Genomic DNA, 16179 nt, shown 5'->3' with positions numbered 1-16179 from the left:
GGTTAAAAACAAAACAAAACTGCATGCATTTTGCGGAAGATCGTTGTTTTGGTTGTGCTTCGGCTCTGTGGATGAATATGGTTCTTTCTTATAACTAAAAAGTGAGGGATTATCTTACTGCTCATAAAACACACACTACTATTCTTAAGAGATATAAACAAAGTCCCTTTAAGACAAGTCATTTCACTCTGCAGTCATCTTTGAAAGGAGTTGCACTTGCGTGCCCGCGAGGCATATCTCTTTAAAAATGGGGAAACATCAAATTCTCCAAAGCTGTTCGTCAAGCTTTTGATTAAATTTCATTTTTGAAATCACCAATAAAATCTGACAACTGTATCATAAATTGTTTCTAAATGGTTGAATCTTGACAAAAGCGTAATTTTTCAGGCACGTTGCTTTTACATCATTTCAAATCCATCAGTTCTTCTCGCCATTTCCTAAAAGTCGAGCTGATGTTGATTCTTGTTTTATTACGAGCTCTGTCACATTCTCTTTTCACCAGCAGACTCTCCTCTATTCGCCGTTTGTTTAAAACAGGTGATTCTCCGGAGGTTGGAGATTTACCAGCTCCACTAATCTAAACTAATCTAAGCTACTCCCACACCAGACATGCGTCAAAGTAGCCGGTGTGGTGAGAAATCGAGTCCCCCCCAGGAATTGGGTCTCCTTTAGGACCCAGGCGGTAATGCCTGATCAAAAGTTATCATGATGTCTTCACTGTTGTATGATGTTTATTACATTAAGTGCACAAACAACATGCTTGAAATATAAAATGAATGCCTATGTATTTCATAATAAAACAAACTGGAAGCAGATATTGGGAGCAAAAAACATACCTAATTTAAGCTAAGCTGGCTAATCGGGTAAATGTATGCTATGTTAGAACTAAAATAAAATAAAAAAGCAGTAAAAATGCTTGATTTCACAACCTATAGCTTCAGTTATATACTAGTATATGAACCATGTAATTTAAAAGACATTAATGGTCAATATTACGCATTTTAAACTATATAAATCATAAAGTGATTTTGCATTTACACAGCAAAATCCCCAGAGTTAAATCAACTCTGTTCAGAGAACATATGGTCCCTCCCTACGTAGAGTTAAAATAAAACTGAAGCAGAGTTAAAGTTAATGAGATAATTGTTTAATCAGATCTTAAGAGATTTAATGCCTTTTATCTTCAGTTGATTTCATCTAAGGCTGTGGCTGGAAGTCATTTGTAGTTATTGTGTTTCGCTTCAGTGATTCTGCTTGTTAACAGCAGGTGTTCATCACTAATGCTCAATCATAACTTAATCTTATTAACTTTAACTCTGCTTCAGTGTTACTTTAACACTAGAGAGGGACCATATGTAATCTGAGCAGAGCTGATTTAACTCTGGGCGCTAAAAATACTACCCATTAAAAGGTACATTATGTAACTTTTTGTTTTGTTCAAAATTAACAATTTCAATGTCAATATATCATCAGACGTTCTTCCAAAATGTGTTTTTGTCTTACCCTGATTTACTATGGTAAGCCTATTATAAGTGTCTATATTTTGAAAATTGCATGCATATATCATCATATTCGTAAATAGAGAAAAGTTGCTCTGGTGTGGTGGGAAATCGAGTCCCCCCAGGAATTGGGTCTCCTTTAGGACCCCGAGTGATCCCATTGGTTCAACAGACTTTTAACTAATGGGACCTTATTGTAAAGTGTTACTAAAAAAAAATGCAAACATGAAAAAAAGAGTTTGAATGGACTAAATGATCACAAATGCTGCTGCAATGGTGATTCACTCAGAGTTAATTATAAACACCAGAATGCGTCAACTATGAACCATTTATGATGATTAGTATGTTGATTTGCAGGTTTTCAACACAACATGAGTCAGATAACGGCAATTCAATAGGTCAAATAATCTGAACGCAGAAGAAACGTGTATAAACCCCAGAAAAACAAACTAAAGGAAATGTGAGTGGTGTTTACAACGTCAGATTTCATGTCACCATCTTGTGGAAGGTTGATACAGTACTTTATGAATAAATTCTTTTAATAATAATTTGTATCTTTTAATGTTTATGTAGCAACAGTTACATAAAAAGCATGATACTTGAAGTTGTTATATAGTGTCATTTACCATTTATTCAATATAAAACAACCTATCATATCTTAAGTCACTATTTTATATAAAATAAAATCTTCTCAAAGACTGTTTCAGATTGATGAGATTAAACTGATTCAATTCAAAAAACACCCAAGCCTACATTGTGAAAATAGTTTATTAACGTGTATAAACAACAATATATAACATTAATTCCATTATCACTGTTTTACATGGAGTGAAAAGAACATGGCATTATTTTATAACAAAATAGTGTAACCTGACCTAAAATCAGGCGTTCATAAGCCGTTGCTCACATTACTGAGGAGATCGGACAAAACCAGCTCTGAAGAAGTTTGCTCTGGATTCAAAATCGCGTGGAAAAAGTCCTTCCATAAGGAATTTACAGGAGAGCTGAAAGAAAAACAAATGAATGAAAAATCTGATGAAAAATCTCATCAGCATCACTCAATCACACGCCTACATCTCACAAAAACACATTTGACCCCAAAATCTAGAGCAAAAGACAGTCTAAATTTATAATACACACACACATATACATATATATACATATATATCTCTACACACACACATTATATATTATATACACACACACACACACACACACATACTATATATATATATATATATATATATATATATATATATATATATATATACACAGTACAGTCCAAAAGTTTGGAACCACTAAGATTTTTAATGTTTTTAAAAGAAGTTTCGTCTGCTCACCAAGGCTACATTTATTTAATTAAAAATACAGTAAAAAACAGTAATATTGTGAAATATTATTACAATTTAAAATAACTGTGTACTATTTAAATGTATTTGACAAAGTAATTTATTCCTGTGATGCAAAGCTGAATTTTCAGCATCATTACTCCAGTCTTCAGTGTCACATGATCCTTCAGAAATCATTCTAATATGCTGATTTGCTGCTCAAGAAACATTTATGATTATTTTCAATGTTGAAAACAGTTGTGTACTTTTTTTTTCAGGATTCCTTGATGAATAGAAAGTTCAAAAGAACAGCATTTATCTGAAATACAAAGCTTCTGTAGCATTATACACTACCGTTCAAAAGTTTGGGGTCAGTAAGAATTTTTATTTTTATTTTTTTGAAAAGAAATTAAAGAAATGAATACTTTTATTCAGCAAGGATGCATTAAATCAATCAAAAGTGGCAGTAAAGACATTTATAATGTTACAAAAGATTAGATTTCAGATAAACACTGTTCTTTTGAACTTTCTATTCATCAAATAATCCTGAAAAAAAATATTGTACACAAATATTTTGTACAATTGTACACATTAAATGTTTCTTGAGCAGCAGATCAGCATATTAGAATGATTTCTGAAGGATCATGTGACACTGAAGACTGGAGTAATGATGCTGAAAATTCAGCTTTGCATCACAGGAATAAATTACTTTGTTAAATATATTCAAATAGAAAACAGTTATTTTAAATTGTAATTGTTTTTTACTGTATTTTTAATTAAATAAATGTAGCCTTGGTGAGCAGACGAAACTTCTTTTAAAAACATTAAAAATCTTAGTGGTTCCAAACTTTTGGACTGTACTGTATATATATATATAAAGTTGATTGTAAGTTGATTGTACCTGTGGTGAGATCCAGAACATTCATCCAAACTCCAGGCCGAATTGTCCAGCGTCACTTTCATTGGTCGATTAAACAGCAGCATGTGCACGATTTCTGCAAGGCCAATCAGATCAACCTGTTGCGGAAGAGCAGAAATGATAAAAAAAAATTAAATACAACTTTTACACATTTCATGTATTTGACTATTCATTAATGATTATCTAGATAAATGTACAAAATTATGCAAATGCTAAACTATGAGCCAGCAGCTTTATTACTGGCCTAGTCGAGTAGATTTAAGATTGTATTTACTTCTGCTTGATTATTGCTCAAATATGGACTATGCATGAAGAGATATACATCAATCCCATAGCAGATCTAGGCAGGTGGAGCTGGGGAGGTGGAGGGGCTCAGAGGAACTCTATTGAACCAGACTGTTTAAATGTTGAGCAAGCAATCTCAGGATCAGCATGCAATGCTTGTGGCATGCAATAGTGATGTGATAATGTACCTGATAAGGTGAAGCAGAAGGTGACAGAAGACCCCGTTTTATGTAGTCCTGTGCAGAAGGAAGATCTTGTGCCGTTTTCACGTCACTCTGGAGCTGCAGATCCACTGCGTTTGAGAAATCTAGTGCTGCGATTCCACTGCGGACACAAACACAGGATGGAAATGGGTATCAATACAAAGACCATCCAGCAAATGCTAGCGTGTGCATGTGTTTTATTCATGTACCTGAGGTAAAAGTACAGTGATTCTGGCTTCAGGCCTCCATGAACCACTTGACAGGAATGAAACCGCTTCACCAACTCTAGTAACTGAAGGACTATAAGTGAAACATCCTGTCTAGCAATGGGTTCAGCGAGAAGATCCTAAGGGTGGGAAGATGAAACAGAAATGTTTGATTGAGGACTTGCGGAGGTTTACGAAGAAAAGAAAATGAATTCACGAGAAGAACCTCAATGGTGTCTCCAGGAGGAATCCTCCAGAGAGTCATGCAGCCGTTCTCATACACATAGCAGGAGATCTGGACGAGATGATCCTGTTGGTCATGTGACAGTCGAGCTCTGAGCTGTGAGCTGATGAAGAAATCCCACGGCACTGAGGAAGAGTCCAGCTGAACAGGAAAACCACAGGGATGAGTACAGTACAGGATGAGTAAATAAATCACAAAAACATGACTAAATAAATATAAGAAATGTGTGAAAAAAATTCTAAAAAAAATAAATAAAATATATTTTTAAATTATATATATATATATATATATATATATATATATATATATATATATATATATATAAAACTACGAGAGAGCAAGAGATAATATAAAAGTAAAAGGTTATCACAAATATAAAAATGTTATATATATATATATATATATATATATATATATATATATATATATATATACACACACACAGTACAGTCCAAAAGTTTGGAACCACTAAGATTTTTAATGTTTTTAAAAGAAGTTTCGTCTGCTCACCAAGGCTACATTTATTTAATTAAAAATACAGTAAAAAACAGTAATATTGTGAAATATTATTACAATTTAAAATAACTGTTTTCTATTTGAATATATTTCACAAAGTAATTTATTCCTGTGATGCAAAGCTGAATTTTCAGCATCATTACTCCAGTCTTCAGTGTCACATGATCCTTCAGAAATCATTCTAATATGCTGATCTTATTGATCTTATTGATCTTAAAATCTTAGTGGTTCCAAACTTTCGGACTGTACTGTATATATCAAATAAGACAAAAAAAACAAACTAAATTAAATAGAATAAATCATAAATTAATAAATCAATGTATATGAAATAGAAGAAAAAATATAAAAGCATAAATACACAAGTAAAAAATATATTGCATAAAAAATTATTTAAATATTAAGAGTAAAGTGTGAATATCAGCTTTGCTATCATTGAAAAAAATTATTAATAATTTTTGGTAACTGAAATAAAGCTGAAATAAAATAAAATATAAATATTAAATGAAAAACTGAAACATTTATTTCTAATTAACAGCTAAATTAGAGCTACATGATTAATCCTTTAAAAAAAAAATAAATAAATAAAATGATTCAAACGCACACGCAAACTTATTCCTAAATGGCAGTGATTCCATAATATAATACTAAAATTGCACTGTAAAAATATATTAAACTAAATATTTTTGTGTCTCTATTTTCAGCAGTTTTCTGTACATCTCATTTGCCATCATTAAATTGAATTATTTAGAACCCTGCCAATCAAACGTTTGAAACGTTTTAAAACATCTACTTAAGTGTCACACCTTCAGAAGGACAGCAGCGGTGCTGGTTGAGTACAAGGTGAAGTCCTTCAGCGTCCCCAACTTACCGCGGTAAAACAACGTCTCTCCATCTGGAAGTGTGTGGAATGTTCTATTAAACATTATTTTGACAACAATTTAATGTAAAAACATTACTGCAGCCGTGCGTGAGTTTTACACGTACCGAGATTTAAGTTGCCGCTGGTGTCAGGCAGAAGTCCAGTTTTACGGTGAAAGTTTGGAAACGATGTCACGTCTGCTTGCTGGAACAGCCTGGATCTTACGCCCGGACTGCAGACGTTCTCGGATTCAGTGACTGATAACACGTGCACAAACACAAACATGTTAAAAAGATGCTAGATCATTATATAATTGAACATGTCTTACTGATAATCTAATATTTGTGTGATGTGGGTAATCACACAGTATCATTATTTCTGTCTTACAACCATTCAGATGATCACAAAAGTACTGAGATAAAAGTTTATAGTTCAGATATAAACACTGATATCTACGGTAGAGATCAAAATAGAGTGAATCACCTTCTCAAAGTAACTTGATGCTTCAAATAAAGATTGTATCATTACATTGTTACACCAGTAGATGGAGACAAGTGACTGTTAAAAATGTATTTGTCATTGAATCATTCATTCAAGAGATTTGTTCAAAAACAGTGATTCATCCAGTAATGAAACAAGTGAAGTCTTTATGAGTGAGTCATTGAATCATTCACTCAAGAGATTTGTTCAAAAACACTGATTCATCCAGTAATGAAACAAGTGAAGTCTTTATGAGTGAGTCATTGAATCATTCACTCAAGAGATTTGTTCAAAAACACTGATTCATCCAGTAATGAAACAAGTGAAGTCTTTATGAGTGAGTCATTGAATCATTCACTCAAGAGATTTGTTCAAAAACACTGATTCATCCAGTAATGAAACAAGTGAAGTCTTTATGAGTGAGTCATTGAATCATTCACTCAACCCAATTTTTTTTGTCAAATAAATATTTTTAAATAGACTGCAGCAATTAACATTTTGTCAAAACCTCTAGTTTATTGCGTTATTTTGTTTAGTTGTCTATTCAGAATCATGATCTTATTTTAAACAAAAAAAAATTTGATTCTCAGTTTATCCAGAATCGTATAGCTCTGATGTACATGCATAAGAAAGGAACCTAAAATGAATCTGAATCATTTTTAGATCTAAACATCTAAGATTTGAACTGCCATCTAGTGGTCATGAATAAGTCATGAATGAGCATGAACAACAACAAAAAAATCCCAACAGATTAAAGTTGGACGGATAAATTTAAGAATCATGATTTTTTTGTTTAAAATTGAGATCATGATTCGTCCATGATTCTGAACAAACAACAAAATAAAATAACATGTAATTTACTAATTAATACGAAATATTTTTTAAAAAAAAGTTTGGGTGAATGATTCAATGACTCACTCATAAAGACTTCACTACTGGATGAATCGCATTTTTAAACGAATCTCTTGAATGATTCAATGATAAATTTTAACAGTCACTTGTCTCCACCTACTGGTGTAACGAAGCAAAGATATAATCTTTATTTGAAGCATCAAGTTACTTTCAAAAGGTGATCTGCTGTAGATTGCGATCATTTAACAATTAATCGTGCAGCTCTACAACAGATCTAGTTTAAACCTGAGCATTATTTCCCACCATTCTCCAGCAGAGTCTCTGCTCTCTCCACAGATCGGCTGATCTCGGTGTCATTAAAGTGTTTCATGGGACCCTGGGAAAAGGTAGCGAAGGAAGTGCCGCCACACTCCTGACTGATCTCTAGGATAGGACTATAAACACAAAACATGGACAAACAAAAATAAAAAGTGAGATTATAATCAAGACTTGTCATAACTGGTAACATGAATGCAACAATGTTCCTGTCGCTTAAACAGAGTGTGGCGCACTTGCAACACCAAGCTCATGGGTTCGATTCCCAGAATGCATGAAGTGATAAAAATGTGTGCCTTCAATGCAATGCAAGTTGTTTTGGATAAAAGCATCTGCCAAATGCATAAATGTAAAAAATTCAACATTTATTTACAAGCGCTTGGCGATATGACGATATTATTGTGGCAACTATATAAAAAGTCTATAGTTAGAAATTTTGCCATATGGTTTATAATCGCAGTATGTAAATATATGCATAGCACACTACTACTTAAAGTTATTGTCACTTTAGAGTAATAAACGTGCATAAGCGAGAACATAAATATGCAAAAAATGCAAGGTCTTGTTTTTTTAAATGTTGAACTTTAAGTTGTCCCCAGTAGGTGGCGACATGCACAAGACATTTACACAGAAAAATAATGGAAAAGCAGTGCAATGGAAGGCAAAAATGTGTTTCTGTGAACGGCCACTATACTGTAAAAAAATATATTTTTTAAGTTGTAAGTAAAAAAATTATTGGAGTACGTTTTACAAGAAAATAGTTTCTTTGTAATTATTTGTGAAATCCACTGCAATTTGTAAGTGAAAATTGTTCTACGTCAATTTTTTCTTCAGTCTAAGACATTTTTATGACAATTCTGAACATTTCCAGAGTTTAATCACAGATGTCACGCTCGATTACCTGAGCTTTTTCTCCTCGGAGCTCATATCAGAGCTCTGCGCTTTAGAGGATTCTGGAGCATTTCTGCTCAGATTCTCCGTCAGTCCTGCTTCGGACGCTTTAGGCCTCTCGACTCCTCCGAACGGAGTTGAAGCGAGCTGAGCGGCACGAGCGAATTCACACGTGTCATCTGGACTCCGGCACAGAGTCTTATTCCAGTGGCCGTTGATGATGGCCTCCTCAGAGCGAGAGATGGACGCGTCCTGCCAACGAACGCACCGCCATTACTGACACTGACGAGAAAACATTTACTGAGAAGATACTGAAGGAACACTGATCTCACTCTGTCAGCGGAGAGCTCGGATTTTGACTTCGGCGCTTTCAGACTCAAGGTGGGCAGCTTCAGAGACACACGGTTCGCCGAAAATGATCTGACACGACAAAAGAGCAAAGAAAACATAGTCAGAATTAATTAATTTAAAGGACTGAGAGAAAGAATGAGAACAAAAGGGAATGAAAACAGAAGGAGAGAGAAAGAAAAAAGGAATTAGAGAAAGAAATATATAAAAGAAAGAGAACAAAAAATTAAAGAATGATAGAGAAAGAAAGATAAAACAATAAACAAAAAGAATAAACAATATAGACAGAATGCAAAAAGAAAGAATGAAAGAATGAACGATAAAAAGGATGATAGAACAAATGAGAAAGAAAGGAAAAACGATAAGAATGATAAAAAGAAAAAAGGAAGAACGATAAAAGGATGATAGAAAGAACAACAAAAGAAGAATGATAAAGAAAAAGATAAAATTATAAAAAAGAATAAAAGAAGGAATGATAGAAAGAACAAACAATAGAAAGAAAGGAAGAATGATAAAAAGATAGAACAACAAAGAACACTTAAGAGGAAAAAGGAAGAACGATAAAAGGATGATAGAACGACAAAGGAAGAACAATAAAGAAAAAGATAAAAGAATGAAAAAAATGAATGATAGAAAGAACAAACGATAAAAGAAAGAACGATAAAAAGAAAAAAGGAAGAATGATAAAAGGATGACAGAAAGAACAACAAAGGAAGAATGATAAAGAAAAAGATAAAATGATAAAAGAATGATAAAAAGAAAGAATCATAGAAAGAACAAACGATAGAAAGGAAGAACGATAAAAGGATAAAAGGAACGACAGAATAGAAGAAAGAAAAAGATAAAATGATAAAAAAGAATAAAAAGAAAGAATGATAGAAAGAACAAACAATAGAAAGAAAGGAAGAATGATAAAGAATGATAAGGAAGAAAAAAAGAACAATAAGAATGAACGATAAAAGGGAAATGAAAAGAATGACAAAAATGATGAAAGAATGACAGAAAGAAATAAAAAGATGATAAAAGAAAATGGTAGAAAGGAAGAATGATAAAAAGAAAGGAAAAGATAAAAGGATATAAAAAGATGACAAAAAGAAAGAACGTTAGAAAAAAGAACAATAAAAGGATGATAGAAGAACTATAGAAAGAACGAAGGATAAAAAAAGAACAAGAAAAAGATAAAAAAGAATGATAAAAGAATGATAAAAGAAAGATAAAGACAACAAAAAAGAACGATAAACAGAACAAATGATTAAAAGAAAGAACGTCAGAAAGGAAGAACGATGAAAGAAAGAAAGAAAGAAAGAAAGAGGCCAGGTTTCCTTACGGTTTATTGGTCGGTCTGTTCTCATCAGAAGCGGCAAATGATTTTCCTGTGACTGTTTTCCTCTGTTGAGCGTCTTCACCTGAACACACACACACACACACACACACACACACACACACACACAGAGTGTTTCAGCACTGGAATGACATCACTGCACTCAAACACACAGTCACTGGAGGAGACTCACTGTGATTCCCGTCCTCCTCTCGACTCACTGAACTCTTCCTGAAAACAAACAATACATTTTATTATCGCATGTGATTAAATATGCATGTGATTTCTTTAAGACCCAACAAGAACTGACCTCTGAACCACATGACCTTCTTCCTGCTCACTGTAGATCATGAACGGAGCTGATTTCACCACAGTGGCGGCAGATTCACATGAACTCGTGGACATCTGGGAGGAAGAACTGGCCTCCTCCTGAACGATCTAGACGAACAATTCAAATGAATTATTAATATTATGACACAATATGTGATGCTGGTGGTGTCTGAAAGTTCATTTTAACGTCCAAAACATGCTTTAAACAGGAGCGTTCACCCACAGCTGCACTTCTGTCATCATGTTCTCACCCTCATCATGTCTCTCCAAAGCCGAGAGCAGGAATCTCTGTCAGATATGGAGTTTATGGAGTTTAAGGGAAGCCGTACCTGCTGCTGTGGAGCTGCTGTGCTGCTGATTCTCTGCTGGATGAGTCTCTGCTCGATCTGAAGCTGCAGGTCCTGCTTCACTTTCCTGAGGTGTGACGACTTTTCTGTAGGTCATGAAAATATGATTAAAGGGTTAGTTCACCTAAAAATGAAAATTCTGTCATTAATTACTCACCTTCATGTCGTTCCACACCTGTAAGACCTTCGTTCATCTTCAGAACACAAATTAAGATATTTTTGATGAAATCCGACGGCTCAGTGAGGCCTGAAGATAATTTACACTTTCAAATGCCCAGAAAGCTACTAAAGACATCAGTAAAACAGGTCATGTGACTACAGTGGTTCAACCTTAATATTATAAAGAGAATACTTTTTGTGCACCAAAAATAACAACTTCATTCAACAATATCTAGTGATTTCAAAACACTGCTTGATGAAGCTTTACGAATCTTTTGTTTCGAATCAGTGGTTTGGAGCGTGAATCAAACTGCCAGAGTCATGTGAACTATTGAAGTTCGTTTACTGGAATCTTGTGATTTTGGAGCTCTGAATCACCGATTCGAAACAAAAGATTCATAAAGCAGCGTTTTGAAATCACTAGATATTGTTGAATAAAGTTGTTATTTTTGGCACACAAAACGTATTTTCGCCTCTTTATAATATTAAGGTTGAACCACTGTAGTCACATGACCTGATTTAAATATGTTTTTAGTAGCTTTCTGGGCATTAAAAAAGAGTGTTATTGCTGGCGATGCAAGACTCACTGAGCCATCAGATTTCATCAAAAATATCTTAATTTGTGTTCTGAAGATGAATGAAGGTCTTACGGGTGTGGAACGACATGAAGGTGAGTAATTAATGACAGACATTTAAATTTTAAACCCTTTAAATTAGCTATACGGTCTAATCCAGGCTTATAGAAGCATTAAAAACATGTTACTTGAAATAAAATAAACATTAACCGAAATAAAATGTATATATGATTTAAATATGATATAAAAAAAAAAAAACACCCAACAAAATTCTTAACTTTAACTTAAAATTAATTAAATATATACAAAAAATCTGTAATAATATCACAATGATGCTAAAATACTATAGCTGATTTCTGTCTTTATTTTACCTACTTTATAATAATAATCTTTCAGACTGCGATGACGTTTCAACAGTTATTAACATTGGAGTTTTTATATTTTCATTATATATATTTTGTTATATTACACTGAGGTGTTTCTAAAGTCCCGTTCACACCAAGAATGATTAATTATAAAGATAACTATAACAATAAATTTATTAATTAGTGTACACACCAGCACACAATATCGCTTTAAACGCTCGAGCTCTTTAAAGCAGGATGGATTCTGATTGGCTGTCAATCAGCCATGAAATTGATTTTAATGATATTGCTTCTCTGTGCTGTTATCATTATATATGGTGTGAACTGCTATTTTTTTAATATTTCGAACGATTTTTAAAACTATATCGTTATCATTATGGCAAACCTTGACTGACTAATGCAATCAATATCCATCCAAACGTGAAGTGAATCTTTTCAAAGTTCGCAAAAAAGCAAAATGCGAATTATGTGCATTTCCATCAAGTTGTTCGAGCAGATGATGGCAGTATTGCTAAAACATCAGCAGAAACAGACGATTAGTCACGTGGGTTTAATGGTCGATACGTCAGAATTTATTCGGCAAACATGTTTCCATCTCCCATCATTCACATTAACTCTTTTTAGCACAAGTATAACCACCTCAAGCGAGAATAACAACGTTTTGCGAATTAAGGGATTTTTTTCTCTCGAAATTTGGCGTTTCCATCACTCGTTTCTAAAGCAATACTGCAAAAACAGCTAATCTCTTGATATTTTTGTAAAATCACAGAAATGCTTTCATGGATTTTTGGACACACACAACATCTGGACGCACCGCTCAGGGCTCTGTAGTAGCGCTGCGCACGGAGCTCTTCAAAGCTGAACTCCTTGTCTCCCTGGTACACCTGATCTTTGCAGTACATGATCTGCATTTGACCCTCCTGCTGGGAAACGTGTTCCTCTGGAGTCTGGCTCCTCTGGGACGGGACCGCAGTCTCCGCCGGGACGCCTGGAGCGCTGTAGTGGAACGATTACACCAGTTCAAATAAAAGATTCACAGACCAATTTATGGGATGAACAGAAATACTAGTTATAATCCAACTAACAAATACATGTTCATACATTCCCATTAAGTTATGAAAGCATCTGAATGTTCTGTAAACATATGCAAACGTTGTTGATGAAAAAATTAAAATGATCCAATATGCACAAGTTTTTGAAGCTCCAAAAGGTGCATATGACTCCAGTGGGTTAATAAAAGCCTTCTGAAGCAAAGCAATGCGTAAAAATATCTTAGAAACTATAATAAATAGCCGTACACGCGAGTTGTCGGATAGGTGACCTCTGACCCGACGTATGATTTAGCTCTTCTCTTATATCGAAATCCACTGAGCTTGAGGGTTTTATATATTGGCAAATTTATTTGTATAGCACATTTCATAGACAACGGTAATTCAAAGTGCTTTACATAAAGAAGAACCAAATACATAAGTATAAAAATGGAATGCATAAGAAATAAAAAATATCAGTAAAAACAGAGAATACCACATCTGGATGGAAGAGTTAAAAAGAGTGTTTTTTTGTTGTTCGTCAGAGCGGATCTAAACTGATCTATTCATTAGAACGGATCTTCCTCATGCTGGGGGGAGTATATATATATATATATATATATATATATATATATATATATATATATATATATATATATATATATATATGTATATTTTTCTTACAAAACCCCATCGCATCACTTCAGAAGGCCTTTATTAACCCACTGGAGTCGTATGGATTATTTTTATAATGGATGGATACACTTTTTAGAGCTTCAAAAACTCGGTCACTATTCAATGCCATTACAAATCTAGAAAGAGCCAGGATATTATCATTCACCCAAAAATTAAAATTATCCCATAATTTACTTACCCATCAAGCCATTCTAGGTGTATATGACTTTCTTATTTCAGACGAAACACAATCGGCATTATATTAAAAAAATATTCTGGCTCTTCCAAGCTTTATAATGGGCTTCATGGTAGATTTTGAAGCCCAAAAAAGTGCATCTATCCATCATAAAAGTAATCCATACAACTCCAGGGGGTTAATAAAGGCCTTCTGAAGCAAAGCGATGAATTTTTGTAAGAAAAATATCCATATTTAAGTTTATAAACTAGAATCACTGGCGAAAGAGTGAACTTTGACCTTACGCATGACGTATTGACGAAAGCGGAAGCGAGGAGGATAGAGCAAAGCAAAACACCGGTCTCGAATTAGAATTTTTAAAGAGAAATGTGGAAAGAGCTTGAGTTTGTTGCCCAGCCCTATATGTTTGAACCGCGAGAGGCGTCTAAGCTTATGCTTCTCCTACATCAGAACTCGACTCTCTTGTGAATGCGCAAACGGATGTTACCGGAAGCCAGCAATTCTAGTTTATGAAGTTAGAAATATAGTTATTTTTCTTACAAAGATGCATCACTTTGCTTCAAAACACCTTATTAACCCACTTTTATGATGGATGGATGCACTTTTTTGGGCTTCAAAATCTCGGCCCCCATTCACTCCCATTATAAAGCTTGGAAGAGCCAGGATATTTCTTAGTATAACTCTGATTGTGTTCGTCTGAAACAAGAAAGTCATACACCTAGGATGTCTTGAGGGTGAGTAAATTATGGGATAATGTTCATTTTTTGGGTGAACTATCCCTTTAAGGGAACATTCTTTGAAGGAACATTCTATTAACGTTACTGGAAGAACATTATTCATAACGTTGCCAGAATGAACATTTTGGATGTCAGTTCCAAACTGTCCAGATCTATTATATCTCTAGCTAGCTGTCAATAGATAATAATATAGATTTTGTTTTTGCACATGGTTGACAAACACACACTGACTTTTGTGCACAAACACATGCTGTTAATTAACTAATGCTATTTGTAAACAGGGGAATTCAAATTAGGAGATATGTACACAGTTGTTTAAACTTAATATAAGCTATACTTTTCATTTAAACTTATTCTTACTCTTATGTCTGGTTTAGACCAGTTTTATACTATACAAATGTAGTAATGACTACAGGAGCAGCACTTCACTACAGTGAGCCACAAACGACCCAAAACAAAAACAACATTCATTAAAATCACTTACAATAAAAACATCCCTTTTATTATGATCTTTAGCATTCATTGCTTACCTCCAAATATGAGGCGACAGTTCATCCATCTTCAGGCATTTTGATTTTTCAAACCCTAAAGCCATCCTGTGCGAAATTTCCTGTGATTTAATAAATTCAGTATCGTGCAAAGGTTATTTGTAATCAAAATACTAGAAGTATTATATACATAACATGAGTAGCATGGAATAATATTCATTACAGCGGCGACAACTACTAGCAAATGATTCAACCATTATATTTCCGACTCATATACATTAATAAGTTGTAAAGATCACGATTGTACCTCCGAAAATCATAAAATATTCCTGTTTTGGCGGTTTGCTTGCATAAAATACTGACAGCAGTTGTGTAGTGTTTCGAGGTTTAATTTCAAATCTTACCACGTGACTGTGACGTACGAACTGACGTTCCTCGGCTCTGGTCATATGATAACGTACTTGACATAATTTTTTTTCGTTGTATATATATATATATATATATATATATATATATATATATATATATATATATATATGTGTTGGATTTCGATAAAAAATATTTCAGAAAGAAGAAACTTAGATGGAATTGATAAAGAAAAGGCGATCATCCGTCTATGAGGAAGCACTGCATATATGAAATAAAATGGTGTGGCTTAAAAATATTATTTTTCCATTTCACAAACTATTCATAAACAAGATGACCTTGTTTTATAAAAACGTAAAAGCACAAGGCATCTTCTTTTTCTTTTCTTGTTTTCTACGCAAGGCTTGTGCATACTGCCTCCTGTTGGTTTGCAGAAGTTAAATCCACCCAATATCACAAACACAACTTATTTTCTAAAATAATAAAACAAATAACGTTACCAAAATAAAACGCTTTAGAAACGTTGTGAAAATAATCTGACACTGCATGTTTATAGAGCGAATAATTGATATACGTCATAAATATTTAAATAAATGACCGTTGCAAAAACCGTTGGACGTACAGGATGCTCCGTTTCCATGATCGTT

The 16179-nt window shown here is 33.7% G+C and overlaps 1 protein-coding gene across 3 annotated transcripts; it reads right to left on the bottom strand.

The window, feature by feature from the left end:
* Positions 1-2249: 2249 nt before the first annotated feature.
* On the bottom strand, positions 2250-15650 carry bub1ba (BUB1 mitotic checkpoint serine/threonine kinase Ba). Of its 3 annotated transcripts, none has more exons than XM_048207896.1 (17): positions 15571-15650; positions 15209-15288; positions 12857-13038; positions 10926-11029; positions 10577-10704; positions 10460-10497; positions 10273-10351; positions 8930-9017; positions 8608-8849; positions 7695-7825; positions 6185-6316; positions 6004-6092; positions 4667-4825; positions 4444-4580; positions 4220-4355; positions 3729-3844; positions 2250-2503 (listed from the first exon to the last, which is right to left on the bottom strand). In XM_048207896.1, exons 1-17 carry the CDS (start codon positions 15613-15615, stop codon positions 2389-2391), a joined length of 2001 nt encoding a protein of 666 aa, XP_048063853.1. In that variant the 5' UTR covers positions 15616-15650; the 3' UTR covers positions 2250-2388. The 3 variants fall into 3 exon arrangements, with proteins under 3 accessions (XP_048063853.1, XP_048063854.1, XP_048063855.1); XM_048207897.1 differs by having other exon boundaries at positions 15474-15578; XM_048207898.1 differs by lacking the exon at positions 15571-15650 and adding an exon at positions 15474-15549 and having other exon boundaries at positions 15209-15274.
* Between the last annotated feature and the right edge of the window lie 529 nt (positions 15651-16179).

The sequence above is a fragment of the Megalobrama amblycephala genome, linkage group LG11, assembly GCF_018812025.1.
Source record: "Megalobrama amblycephala isolate DHTTF-2021 linkage group LG11, ASM1881202v1, whole genome shotgun sequence".
Taxonomy (NCBI): Eukaryota; Metazoa; Chordata; class Actinopteri; order Cypriniformes; family Xenocyprididae; genus Megalobrama; species Megalobrama amblycephala.
The sequence above is the reverse complement of the archived record's forward strand: the minus strand, read 5'-3'. Positions and strand labels throughout refer to the sequence as shown.

Coding starts and splice junctions, on each gene's coding strand:
- bub1ba (XM_048207896.1), bottom strand. CDS start 15,615: ATGACCAGAGCCGAGGAACGTCAGTTCGTACGTCACAGTCACGTG. Junction 10,705..10,925: donor CAGCAGCTCCACAGCAGCAG/GTACGGCTTCCC, acceptor TTGTTCGTCTAG/ATCGTTCAGGAGGAGGCCAG. Junction 8,850..8,929: donor CCGAGCTCTCCGCTGACAGA/GTGAGATCAGTG, acceptor GTTCGTTGGCAG/GACGCGTCCATCTCTCGCTC.